The following is a 17,269-nucleotide window of genomic DNA, read 5'->3' as shown; positions in this document are numbered from 1 at the left end:
TTAACCAAAATACTGCAGATGTTGGTAATCTGAAATAAAAAAACAGCAAATGCACAGCAGGTCAGAGAATTTCTGCAGAGAGTAATGGAGTTAAAGTTTCAGCTCAAAGTCTCCCCCTCAGGTTTTTTGTAGTAAGTGTATAAATTATCGTTTCTGCTATTTCATTTAATTAGTTACATTTAATAAACTTGTACCAGATCTGTCTGTTCAAACAACTTTGCTATAGTTGCCTGTGCTCTTTCAGACTGAAGTCTTATAACTACAAAAAACAGAGGATGCAGTTGGCCTGCTTTCAGTTTGCCAGTTGCTCAATCATTTTACCTCGTCTGAACATCTAGAGCGTGCTTTTGATTCTGATCCAGCTGTTTAACTGTTGCTCTTATTCATTAGAAGCTTTTTACCTGGCTCTAATATAAAAACATCCTTGGGCGGAACAGACTGTACTCTCAGCTTCCCAGCACTGGTATCTGGGCGAGAATTCAGCTAAGGAATGAAGGTCTGGTGTGATTCAAGGCCATTTAATAAGGTTATTGGTTAAAAATAGGATAGGATGATGAATAGCAGCGGAAAGAAGTCACAATGGGAAAGAAGTAACCAAGTTGTAACCAAAGGACAGGGGTGTCCCTGATTTATGAACGTTCAGCCTAGGAGCTCTCTTACTTACAAACACAATCCTATACAGAGGTGTAATTTTAAAGATCTGACATATGAACATTTCCTGGATGTAAAAACCACTACTTTATATGATCCTGCATTGTATTCCAACTTGCGAACAAATCAACTTGCAACCAGACTCCAGAATGGAATCTGTTTACAACTGAAGGTCTACCTGTATTGAAGAAGAAATACTGGGTACTTGCAATAAATGGATGGCAACAATTATAGGTGTCTCAATCTGCATATACGTGGAAAATATTAGATTAACAGTAATAGCCTGGTTTAGGAGCTCAGACTACTTATGAGATAGGTTCTTCAAATAGTACATTTTCGAAACAAACAAAGAACAGGATATGTTGCATTTGATGTTGTATGGTGTGACAGGATTAATTAATGACTTCAGAGTTAAGACATCCTTAGGTAGCAGTGACCACAATATGATTGAATTTTATATCCAGTTTTAAGGGCAGATGATTAGGCCTAAAACAAACATTTTAATTTTTAAATAAGGACAACAGTATGGAAATGGAAGCTGAGCTATCTGAAATGCACTGGTGTCCTAGCCTAGGGGATAGATCAGCACAGACACAGTGACAGTCACTTAAGGGCTTTTTCAGAAGTCTCAGAAGAAGTACAGTGTATTCCCAAATAAAAATTTTAAATGGAGCATGCATCATCTGTAGTTCTCAAAATAACTTAGGGAATGAATCTGGGGAGGCAATGATCCAATGGTATTATTACTGGAATATTAATCCAGAGACCCAGATAATGTTCTGGGCACCTGGTTTAAATCTCGCCATAGCAGTTGGTGGAACATGAATTCAATAAAAAAAATTCACAATTAAAGTTCTGGTGAATCCATTGTCGATTGTTGGGAAAATCCAATTGGTTCACTAATCTTCGTTGTGGTTCTGTTTGCTGAGCTGGGAATTTGTGTTGCAGACGTTTCATCCCCTTTCCAGGTGACATCCTCGGTGCTTGGGAGCCTCCTGTGAAGTGCTTCTGTGATCTTTCCTCCGGCATTTGTAGTGGTTTGAATCTGCCGCTTCCAGTTGTCAGTTCCAGCTGTCCGTTGCAGTGGTCGGTATATTGGGTCCAGATCGATGTGCTTATTGATTGAATCTTTGGTTGAGTGCCATGCCTCTAGGAATTCCCTGGCTGTTCTCTGTTTGGCTTGTCCTATAATAGTAGTGTTGTCCCAGTCGAACTCATGTTGCTTGTCACCTGCGTGTGTGGCTACTAAGGATAGCTGGTAGCCACGAAACGACACCACCAGCTATCCTTAGTAGCCACACACGCAGGTGACAAGCAACATGAGTTCGACTGGGACAACACTACTATTATAGGACAAGCCAAACAGAGAACAGCCAGGGAATTCCTAGAGGCATGGCACTCAACCACAGATTCAATCAATCAGCACCTCGACCTGGACCCAATATACTGACCACTGCAACGGACAGCTGGAACTGACAACCGGAAGCGACAGATTCAAACCACTATAAATGCTGGAGGAAAGATCACAGAAGCGCTTCACAGGAGGCTCCCAAGCACTGAGGATGTCACCTAGACAGGGGACGAAACTTCTGCAACACCAATTTCCAGCTCGGCGAACAGAACCACAACAACGAGCACTCGAGCTACAAATCTTCTCCCAAACTTTGATTACTAATCTTCTTTAAGAAGGAAACTGCCATCCTTACCTGGTCTGGCCTACATGTGACTACAGAACCGCAGCAATGTGGTTGACTATTAAGTGCCCTCTGAGCAATTATGAATGGGCAATAAATGCTTGCCTAGCCACCAACGCCCTTGTTCTGTGAATAAATAACACAAAATCCATCTTAAGAAAAAGTCATGTAACTGTCAAAACGAGTGGCAGTTCTGATGATTGGTTAGAATATAAAGAACAGTAGAGAATGACTAAAAGGTTAATCTGAAATTAGAATATGACAAGAAGCTCACCAAAATGAGAAAATAGATCACAAGCATTTCTACAGGTATTTTTAAAAAATTGAAAATAAAATGAGTGTTGGTTCTTGTGAGAATGAGGGGATAATGAGGAAATGGCAGCTGAAACAAACAAATATTTACTTCTGTCTTTAATAGAGGATACAAAAACCAATGGCAGGTGGATATTTGGAAGTGGGAAGGAGAGAGGAACTTAGTGAAATTACACTCACCAGGGAAGTGATAACAAGCAAACTGATGGAGCTGCAGGGTGATAAGTCTCCAGGCCCATCTTGCCTTCATCCTCGGGTCTTAACAGAGGTTGCTGATGAGGTAGTGGATGTTTTGGTGTTGACTTTCCAAAATTCTTCAATTTTGAAAAAGGTTCCATAAGCCTAGAGAATAGCAAACATAACTCATTCCTTCAAGACATGGAGAAGGCAAAAAAACAAAAAAAAATCCAAAGGGTGTTGTAGGATATCACCGAAGATTTTTACCAAATTGAATTGCATATTCACTACCTCTAGAAGAGCCAAAGGTTTTTCAGCCAAAGCACCTTTAATAATGCTTTCTATCACCTGAATATCATTGAAATCACTGAATATTGCTGAACAGAATGATATGAAGGACAAATGGAATAATGAGAAATTTCAAACAATCATAACTTATGTTACAGGAGAAAAGTATATTAAATTTGACTTGTAAAAATGCTGTTCAAGAGAAAGCAACAGCAAAATGCAGGTTTGCCAAGCTTGCGAATAATTTGAAAAAGGCACAAAGCTTGAACATATTCCTTTGTTTGCAGATCATAAATCCCTGTATATGAATGTTTCTGTCTTATAGCAAACGTACATGAATCACTTCTTAGCATGGTTGTTCATGTGTTTATTAGCACATTTAGATGTGTTAAGCAAATGCTGCCAATTGCAGAACGAGATCTAATAGTAGACATTTTCTTTTGGTTTATGCAGGCAAGGCCCTGGTTGAGTATAGTTTGTGTTCTGTCTTTTACAAGGAAGATTTTGTTTGATTTGATCAGCCAATTGCTGGGATATATAGCCTGCATACTTGATATTGCACTGGCCGTGATATTTAGACACTATGTCTCTCTGTGTGGTAAGTAATGTGTTTTTGGGCCGGTGCAGTATCCTGTTAATGGAAAAATACCGCTGCCTACTTGCAAAGTAGCTGCATGAAACATATTTCTAATTTGTTGTTTAAATTTTTCAGATACTTAGCTTTCCAGTATAATTTGTGATAAACTGGGCACTTTCCAGGTCCCAGAGTGACAGCCAATGTCCCATAAGAGAATTTGCATGATACACAGCAAACAGTGATCTGATCAGGATAGCTATATCCTGCAAGAAAGATACAATGCACTCTGTTTCTGTGTGAGGCTTGGGAAGACAGTAAGTGGCCCCATATCCTTAATCTAATCCCACTTTGACTCATTACCTGCAATCTGTACCCTTAATCACATTTGGAGCAAGAATCTTTTTACCTACTGGACAAGAGCACTTCCTGAGATTCTTCCAAAGTTAAATTCTGGATTTTAAAACCTATGTTACATCCCTCTGCATCAATGATGGACCAGATTTGATGTAATTAATCTATGGGGCAGAACTATCTCCTAAAACACTCAACACTGAAATGTTCCTTGAACAGTCAACACTTGGTGACCATATCTACAGTATGGATTGCACTGATGTCCACCAGCTATCACATACTCCAGCTGCAATACACCCCCTACCCAGCCATCTCTATTCCATTTATTTAGCTTGGTTGTTGAATATTTTAAAATTGAATTGCGTAACTGTATTCTTCTGATGTAATAACTTCTCATGTTTTAAACCACTTGACCAATCAACCACTAATATTCCTGTGACGTCACACTTTAGCTCTGACAGCTTGAATGGCTCTCTGTTTCCACTTTGTATCTTTCAGTTTCATTGCCTTTTTCACACTGGTCTGCTCCTGATCCCCATAATATCACACCCAACCTAATCCCACCATCCCTCTCATTCCCTTCGCACCCTAATATAACAAGCAATATTACTGCACTCATCCCTTCATCAGCATAACATTTAATATAAATCTTCTTAGGGTCACAATCATTCCATTTAGATGTGGAGTCTCTGAAAGGTGAGGCTGATGTGTGTGCCTGAGCAGAATCATTAATAGTGTTAAATGACATTTTGCGGCACTGTTACTTCTGTGAGTAGTATTGTTTTGGATTTGTGTCACATTTTTCTCCACATTCTCATTGACTGTAGTTGATGATTGCACCAGTTCTCTACAGTCAGAAACCTTGCCCCCTTACTTTGCCAACTCAGCTTTCAGTTCCCTTAATTATTTACATCTTTATGTTACCCTGTTAAAGAGGAGGAAACAATGTTCAGGTTGGCTGCGCTCATTATTCCCACAAGAGTGATCTGCTTCTGAGTAGATTACAGAAGGGCATTATATCTCAATGTTCAGCATTATACAAGGCACATATATTGTGTACAGATACGAGGTAAATGTGTGATGAATATGTGTTGCACACACATGTATCATGTGTATACACTACATGTAATATGTATTGTCAGCTATGTATACATTTATCATGCAAATGAATCATATACATGTGTAAGACGGCAAGATGTTCACAAGGTTAGAAGTGTTGCTGTACAAAATGATTCCAAATATTTATGTTAGCAAGTAATTATTGTTAAATTAATAACAGGCCCAGAAATTCACAGACTAGAACGCAGAGTCTAACTGGATATTTATAGAGTTGCACTAAGAGAGAGCTGCACTGACAGGATCAGTACTGAGGGAGTGCTGCGCTGTCATAGGGTCAGTACTGAGGGAGTGCTGTATTATCTGAGGGTCAGTACTGAGGAAATGCTGCACTGTCAGAGGGTCAGTACTGAGGGAGTGCTGCACTGTCGGAGGGTCAGTACTGAGGGAGTGCTGCACTGACAGGATCAGTACTGAGGGAGTGCTGTATTATCTTAGGGTCAGTACTGAGGGAGTGCTGCACTGTCAGAGGGTCAGTACTGAGGGAGTGCAGCACTGTCAGAGGGTCAGTACTGAAGGAGTGCTGCACTATCAGAGGGTCAGTTCTGAGGGAGTGCTGTACTGTCAGGGGGTCAGTACTGAGGGAGTGCTGCACTGTCAGACGGTCAGTACTGAGGGTGTGCTGTGAAATTGGAGGTCAGTATTGAGGAAATGTACCACTGGAGTTGGAGGCTCCGTCCTGAGTGAGAGTTGCATCATTAAATGGTCATAGGAACATGGATTTAGGAACAAGAGAGTGTTGTTTACCCCTTCAAACATAGACAGGCTTTCTGTAAATCATAATCTGGTTGTGGTCTTAACTCCACTTTGCTGTCTGCCATCTATAACCTGAGTTGTTGACCTATCTGGCCCAAAGGTGGGGGTCAGAGGAAGGGTTTGTGGTGGAGTTTACCAGGCATCATAATTTGGGCTGCTTCCTTTCATGAAATATGATATTTGGAAGCATTATGAACTGTAAGGAGGACAGTGTAGAATCTCAGAAGGTTGTAGACATGTTTATTGGTTAGGTAGATAGATGGCAGACAAAGTTAAATGCATTGACACATCTTGGTAGAAAGAATTTGGAGAGAGGCAACACAACTGAAGAGTGTAAAGGGGTGTTTCTGTGCACAAATCATTAAAATTGGCAGAACATTTTAAGAACAGTTGCTAAAGCTTACAACATCCTCAGCATGTAAATGAATAGAGCACGAGACTACAGGGATTATGTTGAACTTAGATAAGACACAATTTCATTCTCAACGAGAGTATCACTTCTGGTTCTGTGTATGCAACACTTTCGGAAGAATGTGAATGCATCAGAGAGAGTGCAGAAGAGATTCTTGCAATGGTTCCAGGGATGAGGAGCTTCAGTTCCATGAATCAACTGGAAAAGCTGGCACTGTGCTATTTCATATAGTTGAGAGGAGATCTAATTGAGGTATTCAAACACATGATAGGTCTGAGCTGAGTATATGGAGAAAACATATTCCCACTCATGAAGCGATTGAGAAAAACAGGGCACAGCTTTAAAGTATCTAATAAAATAAACAAAAGTGATAAGAAAATGTTTGTCACACAGTGAGTGGTTAAAGTCTGGAATGCATTATCCAGGTGTATGCAGATGCAATCCAGTTGTTCTAAAGGGGATTAGATGGTTATTTGAAAAGGAAGAATGTTCAGGTTTAGGGGTAAGTCAGGAGAATAAAACTAAGGGAATTGTTCATTCAGAGCCAGCACAGTCATGATTGGCTGAATATCTTGTTTCTGAACTGTAACAGTTGTCCAATTCTGTAATTCTCTCTTGGACCACTCCGAATAGTAGCCCCATTCCTGAAGACCCACAGCAAATATTGACTATGCAACAATAGACACCCAGCAAATAGTGACTCATTCTTAAAGATACCCAGATAATAGTGACCATATTTCTGAAGACAATGTCTTTCTTCTAGTTCCTCAAAATCTAATTTGAAAAGAGAGGTCAGGCAAGAGTAGAACATAGAACATAGAACATAGAACAATACAGCACAGAACAGGCCCTTCGGCCCACGATGTTGTGCCGAACTTCTATCCTAGATTAAGCACCCATCCATGTACCTATCCAAATGCCGCTTAAAGGTCGCCAATGATTCTGACTCTACCACTCCCACGGGCAGCGCATTCCATGCCCCCACCACTCTCTGGGTAAAGAACCCACCCCTGACATCTCCCCTATACCTTCCACCCTTCACCTTAAATTTATGTCCCCTTGTAACACTCTGTTGTACCCGGGGAAAAAGTTTCTGACTGTCTACTCTATCTATTCCTCTGATCATCTTATAAACCTCTATCAAGTCACCCCTCATCCTTCGCCGTTCCAACGAGAAAAGGCCGAGAACTCTCAACCTATCCTCGTACGACCTACTCTCCATTCCAGGCAACATCCTGGTAAATCTTCTCTGCACCCTCTCCAAAGCTTCCACATCTTTCCTAAAGTGAGGCGACCAGAACTGCACACAGTACTCCAACTGTGGCCTAACCAAAGTCCTGTACAGCTGCAACATCTGTACTTGGGTGGTAAAAATCTTAGGAGGATTTTGGGTCCTTTAGGAAACAACTGCCAATGGAATTGGGTCTGGACAGTGTACTTTAGGAATTTCTTCTGCTACTCTGAAAAGCAGTGTGGATATGGGATCAGTGCAGGGAAGTTTTATAAAAGGTGATCTTTCTGTTTCATTTCCTTCGACTCAGTGCAGCTGATGTCCACTCGGCTGAGGCTGATGAAGGAGATTTGAACAGTGTTGTTAGAATTGGAGTTAGGTATTTAGGAATGGAATCAGGAAATATTCCTTCAAACAAGGATCATAGTAATCTGGATACACACATCAGTGGATACTGAGAATCGATAGGGACTTTAACTGTGAACAAATAAATCTCATTGTTTCATACCATTAATAGATATGAAACAACATTTGATGATAATCGGATTTAAAATCTATTAATCCATGAATGGATTGAATGGTGGAAAAGGTTTGCTGAACTGCAGTTCCTATTCCTATAGTCAGCAGGAATGACAGTGAGATTTTAGTTCATGGTCTAGGCACAGACTGCAGGGTGTTGAAAATCAAGGAACCTGTTGACCACAAGCTGACTGTCCGGTCATGTCCATTTTCTTCCCTTTTCTAGACAGGGAAGAAGACCCTGGATGAAAGGAGATCGAGTCTGGATGCAGAGATCGATTCATTGACCAGTATCTTGGCCGATCTGGAGAGCAGCTCACCCTATCAGCCTCGCCCTCGGCAGGTAAGGAATGGGCTATTGGTGATGGTTGGAATCAAATCAGATAAGAAGTGCCTTTGTGTTACCAGACACATGGTGCATTATCATTCATCGTGGGCTTTCGGTGAAAACATGCAGGCAGTGAATTTTACTGCAATTTCTTCTTCTGCCATATCAACAATTATCACTTCAGAAGAACAATAGAATTTTGCTATAATCAAGGGTTTGATGACAAACCAGCCTTGCAACCAGGTCGTGCAGCTTGGTAAAGAGGAGCCAAGTTGAATGAGTGCAGCCCCGAATCGAGGACAACAGGTTCAAACAACAGCATTTCTCAAAATTAATTCCAATGGGACTAAAAGTAACCCACTATAGTTCAAGAAATAATTCTGATTTTTCATATCCCCTTGCTTGATGGTGGTGACTCTCACTAGATGAAGATTCCAGCACCTTCCATTATTGCAATTTTCACGCAAAAGTTGACTCACCCATTTCCCAGATGTTCATAATATTTATCCTCTTGTTTTAAGACCAGTCGGTAGTTGTCACCAGAATATTTAAGCTCAGGCACTAAACAAATCTGTCACTTGGGATTGGAATAATTCACATCAGATAAAACCTTGTGACTAATTTATAGTTAGGTTAACAGTCCAACTGGAAAATAACTAAATTGAGGAACTGTTGCACAGGATAGATGCAGAGTAACAGTCACACCATAGAAATGTCAGGCAGTGACCATCTTCAATAAGAGATGATCTAATCGCTGCCCCTTGACATTCAGTGGTGTTACCCTCACTGAAACCCACACTATCAACATCCTTGGCATTAACATTGACCAGGAACTCAATTGGACTTACCACATAAACACAGTGGGCTACAAGAGCAAGTCAGAGCTTAGGAATACCAAGGTGAATAACTCATCTCCTGAGTCCCCAGAGCCTGTGTATCATTTACAAAGCCCAAGGCAGGAGTGTGATGGAATACTTCCCACTTGCCTAGGTGAGTGCAGTTCCAGCAAAACTCAAGAAGCTTGACACCATCCAGGACAAAGCAGCCTGGTTGATGGGCTCCACATCCACAAGCATCCACTTCCTCCAACACTGACGCTCAGCCGCAGCAGTGTGTACTATCCGCAAGATGCATAGCAAAAATTCACCAATGAGCCTCCGACAACATCTTCCAAACTTATGACCAAGTCTCTCACCATCCTGATTTGGAAATATATTGTCATTCCTTCTCTGTTGCTGGGTCAAAATCCTGGAATTCCTTCTCTAAGGGCACTGTGGGTCAACCTACAGCATGTGGACAACAGTGTTTCAAGAAGGCAGCTCACCACCACCTTCTCAAATGAAACACGGGACAGACAATAAGTACTGGCGTAGCCAGCAATGCCCATGTCTCACGAGTGAATAAAAAAAAAGTAAAACTCACTCTACATTGCCCCCATCAGCATTCCCAGCACTGGCACAGCACGAGATTTGAGTCGGGGTAAATCTTCCTCTACACTGCCCCCAACGACCACTGTCAGAACAAATACAGTCTGGGATTAGACCCAAAATAAATCTCTCATACACTGACCCCATGAAAAATTCCCAAGACAGGTATATATCAGGTTATATGCAGGAAATATTCACTCTGCACTGCCCCATTAAACATTTTCGGGCAGGTACAGCATGAGGTTACTTGCAACATGAAGCTTTCTCTACATTTTCCCCATCAAATACTTGCAGGATAGTTACAGCACAGGGTTACATGCAGAGTAAAACTCTCTCTGTCCTCATCACACACTCCCAGGATAGCTTCAACGCAGAGTTAGATGCAGCTAATGCTGTTGTAGGTTTAGGTGATGATTAACTGTATCGTGAGAAATTTATATTATGTCAGATAGTGGGATATATAAAGGTGTAGATCTGGTGATGGTTGAAAATTAGCTGATTAAGCTGATTAAATATTTGAAGAGAGAACTTAAACAAATTTCACTGTGTTCAGTGTTTTAAAGATGTCACTTTAGGATATTGCTGGATTAATCTGTCCATGGTTCAACTAATTAAACATTTTATTTGGGCATTTACCTCCTACTGCGTTTTCAAGCGTTTAGTAATGTGAGTGGCCTCTTCACTCAGTGAGTGGTAATTGCTGCAATCTTTTGTGTCTTTGCTCTGATGTGTGTGGTCTCTAGGTAACTGAATGATGACAAAAACAATTCTGCTCCATATGAGAAAGGAACGTGCTCGGTATTTATCACAGCCGTGTTTTCTGGAGTGAATCAGTGTGTCAGCTCATTTCAAATCTCATCAAAACCCTTCAAATTACTGATAAGCAGTTACCTCTGAGGTTATTAAAAAATTTTATTGCACAGAAAATTATGAACTCTTTCCTAACTCATTGAAAGATATGCTGTAAATTGTTTTCACTCTGCTTCTTCTTCACTAATTCTAACCTCTGGCATCTCTTGCTTATCATCATTTCTTCATTTGAATGCCCACATATTGCCAGGCTGGCCTTTGGGGGTAGAGTGACCGTTAGGGAGGCTAAAGAGGACACAATATGGCAGTGAATCTTCTGTAGTTCCTTGCCCAATCTTCACAGCCACTCCATTAGATGGAAACCAGGGGTGCAGAGATCTCCCATCTCATCAGATATTGCAGGCACTTGGAGGCATCATGATCTCAGTATTAGTGATAAGATCCACATTTCGACCCTCACAGGTGGTTGCTATTTCTGCACTTTTTCATAGAATTGTTACAATGCAAAAGGAGACCATTCCGCCTATTGTACAGCTTTTCTACTGGAGATAACTGGCTATTGATAATATCTGCCGAAATACATATGCATCATTTATTGGATATTTGTGCCACTTTGTTATAAATATGCGTGAATGTGACTATGATTTTGTACTGATTGATAGGAATGAATTTAAATCACACTCAGTGTAGATCAGTCATATTCGCTTTCTTCAACAGCCCTGCCTCAAGCTGCCAGACTCTGCAGGCTACAATGAACTTGAAAGCAAAGTGGGCACCAACATGTTGTTAATTGTTTCCACTTTTTCTTGTATATACAGCAGGGTTAGCATTTATTTTCTATCTCTAATTATCCTGGACAAGGTGATAGTGAGCCATCTCCTCAAACATAGTGCGCAGTGTAGGGACACCCACAGTGCTCTTAAAGACAAAGGTCTACAAAGTTCCAGCAGTCAAAATATCATGATACGTTTCCAACTCAGAATGTTTTAATAAAGTAGGAAAAACAGTTTCCACTGGCAGGAGGGTCAGTAATCAGGGGACTCTGATTTAACATAATTGGCAAAAGAACCAAAGATAAAATAGGAAATTGCTTTTTGGGAGGTAAGTTGTTGGAATGCATTGCCTGAAAGCAATTTCAAATATAACTGAACTGGTTAACTGCTTGAAGTGGATAAATTTGCAGGGCTATGGGGAAGAAATTGGAAAGGGGTGCATGCTTTCTTTTTCCATTTTTTTCTTTTCATACTCATCTGTTCTGTCTTTCTTCTGCATCCCTCATCCTCCCCGTCTAGCTATCATTTCTGCAGTCACTGAGCATCCAGATTACTTGTGCTGTTAAAAAAAAATACTTTGTGGTTTGTGAGTCACTGGAAAGCTTAATATTTGTTGCCCATCTCAAATTGCCATTAAACTGAATGACGTGCGAAGCCATTTTAGAAGACACTTAAGAATCAACCACATTGCTGTGAGTCTGAAGTCACATGTAGACCTGACCGAGTAAGGATGGTGGATTTCTTTCTCTAAAGGATGTTAATAAACCAGACATATCTCACCATCACTGAGAGGAATGGTTGAAGTGAGCGTTGCTTTTCACAATAATTAATACTTATTCTAAATGTGACATAGTTTTCAGAATTACAAGATAGGAAGTCATTAGGAAGAAGTAGAGTGAACATCTGTGGTATGTTTGAAGTTATAGCCACACCATAAGTCTCAATAAATGCATCTGCAGGAGTGGGTCCATGTTAGCCAAAAACAAAATGCTAAATAATTTGCTCCTAGTTTTCAACTCATGATACGTACCCCTGGAGGATACAATAACTTGATTGTTGTCACATGTACCAAGATGCAGTGAAAAGTGTTGTTTTATATACTGTAAAGGCAGATCATACCATACAAATTGTAACACTTAGAGGAAGCACTGAGGGTGGCAACGGAACAAAATGTACTCTGGGTGGGGGATTTCAATGCCAGGCGTAGCTCAACAGCAGTACTACTGATTGAGCTGGTCGGGTCTTAAAGGATGTAGCAGCTAGACTGGGTCTGCACAGGCTGTGAGGGAGCCAACAAAAGGGAAAAATATACTTGACCTCATCCTTATCAGTCTGCCAGCTGCAGATGCATCTGTTCATGACAGTATCAGCACGATGTTTACCACACTGTCCCTGTGGAGACAAAGTCCCGCCTTCACATTGAGAATAATCTCCATCGTGTTGTGTGGCACTATCTCCGTGCTGAATGGGACAGACTTAGAACAGAGTTAATGGCCCACAGTGGCTCAAGGCTGGGGAATCCATGAGATGCTGTGGGCCATTAATGACAACAAAACTGTAACCTCATTGCCCCGGAATACACCCCACTCAAACATTACCATCAAGCCAGGGGATCAACCCTGGTTCAATTGAGAGTGCAGGAGGACATGTGAGGATTGGGACCAGGCATACCTGAAGATGAGGTGTCAACGTGGTGCAGCCACCAAACAGGACTACTTGTGTGTCAAACAGCATAAGCAACAAATGATAGACAGAGCTAAATGATCCCACAACCAATCGATCAGCTTTAAGCTCTGCAGTCCTGCCACATCCAGTTGTGAATGGTGACTGATGATTAATCAACTCACTGGAGGAGGAAGCTCCACAAATATCCCCACCCTCACTGATGGAGGAGCCCAGCAAATCATTGCAAAAGATAAGGCTGAAGCTTTTGCAGCAATCTTCAGTGAGAAGTGCCGACTGGATGATTCATCTTGCACTCCTCTAGTGGACCCCAGCATGATAGCTCAGTTTTCAGTGAATTCAGTTTACTCCATGTGATATCAAGAAATAATTAGAAACATTGGATCCTGATGACATTCTGGTATAGTGCTGAAGACTTGTACTCCAGAACTTGCTGCTCCCCTAGCCAAGCTGTTCCAGTACAGTTATGACATTGGCATCTACCCAACAAAGTGAAAAATTGCTGACGTATGTCCTGTTCATAGAAAGCAGGACAAATCCAAGCCGGCCAATTATCGCCCCATCAGTCTACTCTCGATCATCAGTAAAGTGATGGAAATTGTCATCAACAATGTTATTAAACAGCACCTGCTCAGCTGGGTTTTGTCAGGGCTACACAGCTTTGGACCTCATTCCAGCCTTGGTTCAAACATAGACAAAAGAGCTGAATTCCAGCGGTAAGGTGATAGCAACAACCCTTGACATCAAGGCTGCATTCGACTGAGGCCTAGTAAAACTGAAGTCAATGGGTATCAGGGGGCAAATTCTCCGGTGTTTAGAGTCATACCTGACTCAAAGGACAATGGTTGTGATTGTGTGAGGTCAGTCATCTCAGCTCCAGAATATCTCAGCGGGAGTTTCTCAGGATAGCATGCTAGGACCAACCATTTTCAGCTGCTTAATCAATGACCTTCCCTCCATCATAAATGGGGATGTTTGATGATGATTGCACAATGTTCAGCACCATTCACAACTCCTCAGATACCAAAGCAGTCTGTGTCCAAATACAACAAGATCTGGACAATATTCAGGCTTAGGCTGACAAGTAGCAAGCAACATTTCTGCCACACAAATGCTAGGCTATGATCATCACCATTAAGAGATAATCTAACCACCACCTCTTGACATGCAGTAGTGCTATGGTCACTGAATCCCCCATTATCAACATTCTGGGAGTTATCAATGACCAGAAACTCAACTGGACTCACCACACAAATGCAGTGGCTAGTAGAGCAGGTCAGAGCTGGGAATACTGTGCGAATAACTGACCTCCTGACTCCCCAAAGGCTGTCCACCATCTACAAGGCACAAGTCAGAAGTGTGAGGGAGTACTCCCCACTTGCCTGGATGAGTGCAGTCCCAACAACACTCAAGAAGCTTGACACCTCCCAGGACAAAGCAGCCCACTTGATTGGCACTGCATCCACTCCCTCCACCATATAGTAGCAGCAGTGTGTATTGTTTGCAAGATACACTGCAAACATTCACCAATGATCCTCAGACAGCACCTTCCAAGCCCATGGTCAGTTCCACATAGAAGGACGAGGGCAGCAGCATATGCAAGTTCCCCTCCAAGCCACTCACCATCCTGATTTGGAAATAGATCACCACTCCCTTCATTGTCACTGGGTCAAAATCCTGGAATTGGCATTGTGGGTCAACCCAGAGCAGGTAGCCTGCAGCAGTTCAAGGATGCAGCTTACCATCACCTTCTCAAGGGCAATGAGGGGCGGGCAATAAATGCTGGCATAGCCAGTGATGCCTACATCCCACAAAATGAATAAATAAAAAAAAAATCAGGGTATAGGGAAAGGGTGTAGAATACAATGTTACAGCCACAGAGAAGATGCAGAGAGAGAGTGAGATATGCGAATTAACATTTGAGAGGACTATTCAAAAGTCTGATGACAGCAGGGAAGAAGCTGTTCTTGAAACTGTGCATGTATTCAAAATTTTGTATCGTATGTTGGACAGGAAAGGGTGGAAGAGTATATAACCAGGTGAGGAGGTCTTTGATTATATTGACTGCTTTCCTGAGGCAATAGGAAGTATAGGTAGAGTCGATGGATGGAAAGCTCGTTTTTGTGATGAGGACTGGGCTGTGTTCCCAATTCTCTGTAATATCTTGCAGTCTTGGGCAAAGCAGTTGCCATGAGCTGAAAGTGTGTTGCTGGAAAAGCACAGCAGGTCAGGCAGCATCCAAGGAGCAGGAGAATCGACGTTTCGGGCATGAGCCCTTCTTTAGCAATGAGGGAAGTGTGTCCAGCAGGCTAAGATAAAAAGTAGGGAGGAGGGACTTGGGGGAGGGGCATTGGAAATGCGATAGGTGGAAGGAGGTCAAGGTGAGGGTGATAGGCCGGAGTGGGGGTGGGGGCGGAGAGGTCAGGAAGAAGATTGCAGGTTAGGAAGGCGGTGCTGATTTTGAGGGATTTGACTGAGACAAGGTGGGGGGAGGGGAAATGAAGAAACTGGAGAAATCTGAGTTCATCCCTTGTGGTTGGAGGGTTCCCAGGCGGAAGATGAGGCGCTCTTCCTCCAACCGTCATGTTGCTATGGTCTGGCGATGGAGGAGTCCAAGGATCTGCATGTCCTTGGTGGAGTGGGAGGGGGAGTTGAAGTGTTGAGCCACGGGGTGGTTGGGTTGGTTGGTCTGGGTGTCCCAGAGGGGTTCTCTGAAACGTTCTGCAAGTAGGCGGCCTGTCTCCCCAATATAGAGGAGGCCACATCAAGTGCAGTGGATGCAATAAATGATGTGTGTGGAGGTGCAGGTGAATTTGTGGCGGATATGGAAGGATCCCTTGGGGCCTTGGAGGGAAGTAAGGGGGGAGGTGTGGGCACAAGTTTTGCATTTCTTGCGGTTGCAGGGGAAGGTGCCGGGAGTGGAGGTTGGGTTGGTGGGGGGTATGGACCTGATGAGGGAGTCACGGAGGGAGTCATCTTTTTGGAACGCTGTTAGGGGAGGGGAGGGAAATATATCCGGTGGAGGGCATCGTCGATCACGTCTGAGGGGAAATTGCGGTCTTTGAAGAAGGAGGCCATCTGAGTTGTAAGGTATTGGAATTGGTCCTCCTGGGAGCAGATGCGGCAGAGACGAAGGAATTGGGAATGTGGGATGGCGTTTTTACAGGGGGCAGGGTGGGAGGAGGTGTCATCTAGGTAGCCGTGGGAGTCGGTTGGTTTATAGTAAATGTCCGTGTTGATTCAGTCGCCCGAGATAGAAATCTCGGGCAACCAAATAAAAACACTATCCCATATTCCCAATTCCTTCGTCTCCACCGCATCTGCTCCCAGGAGGACCAGTTCCAATACCGTACAACTCAGATGGCCTTCTTCTTCAAAGACCGCAATTTCCCCCCAGACGTGATCGACGATGCCCTCCACCGCATCTCCTCCACTTCCCGCTCCTCCGCCCTTGAGCCGCACCCCTCCAATCGCCACCAGGACAGAACCCCACTGAAGGTCTCGAGCATCTCCATCTCAGTACCATTTTACAAACGGGCATGTCCTCCACTCTGTTTCCTGAACTCGATGACCAGCTCCTTCATTTATTTCATCAGGCAGTGGGTTAAAGGTGTTCATCATTCTCCATGCAGTTCCAGAGGAAGAAACAGCACAGTCCAGAGGAAGAGACTCTCCAGTCCAGAGGGAAATGTCCACATTCCAGGGGTAAAGACTCCCTAGTCCAGAGGGCAAGAATCTACAATCCAGAGGGAGAGACTTTACAATCCAGAGGAAGAGACTCTAGAGTCTGGGGGAGACAGACTGTAAAGTCCAGCAGGGACAGAGACTCTGCAGACTTGAGGGGAGAGAGTATACAGTCCATGGGCGGGGGGGGGGGTGACTAAACAAACTCAGGTGAGAGACTGTACAGCTCAGGAGGAGACACACTGCGCAGTCTACGGAGGGAGAGAGAGACTGAATAGTTCAGAGGGAGCACTGAACACTCCAGGCAAGACAGAGGCTGCACAATCCAGACAAGAGAGTGTACAGTCCGGAGGGAGAGACATTGGGAAGATAAATATCCAAATATTGTTGTGAAAATTCATGGAGAACTGTGAGTCCACTACATTGGATGGGACCGGAGTCGCATAACGATCTATATTGGATAGTTTGGTCAGGTTTCAT

At 42.9% G+C, this 17,269-nt stretch overlaps 1 protein-coding gene across 8 annotated transcripts in view; it reads left to right on the top strand.

Annotated features, from left to right (window-relative positions):
- The window catches only part of lpp (LIM domain containing preferred translocation partner in lipoma), a 389,509-nt gene that overhangs the window by 264,970 nt on the left and 107,270 nt on the right, over positions 1 to 17,269 (top strand). For all 8 annotated transcript variants that reach the window (XM_072572197.1, XM_072572192.1, XM_072572195.1 and 5 more), the window contains one exon: positions 8,311 to 8,427. In XM_072572197.1, the coding sequence (XP_072428298.1) occupies positions 8,311 to 8,427 (117 nt within the window). The remainder of the gene's footprint in view (positions 1 to 8,310; positions 8,428 to 17,269) is intronic.

Source organism: Chiloscyllium punctatum, chromosome 6 (genome assembly GCF_047496795.1).
Source record: "Chiloscyllium punctatum isolate Juve2018m chromosome 6, sChiPun1.3, whole genome shotgun sequence".
In the NCBI taxonomy this organism is placed as follows: Eukaryota; Metazoa; Chordata; class Chondrichthyes; order Orectolobiformes; family Hemiscylliidae; genus Chiloscyllium; species Chiloscyllium punctatum.
Note: the sequence above shows the minus strand (reverse complement) of the source record. Positions and strands in the feature narration are given on the sequence as shown.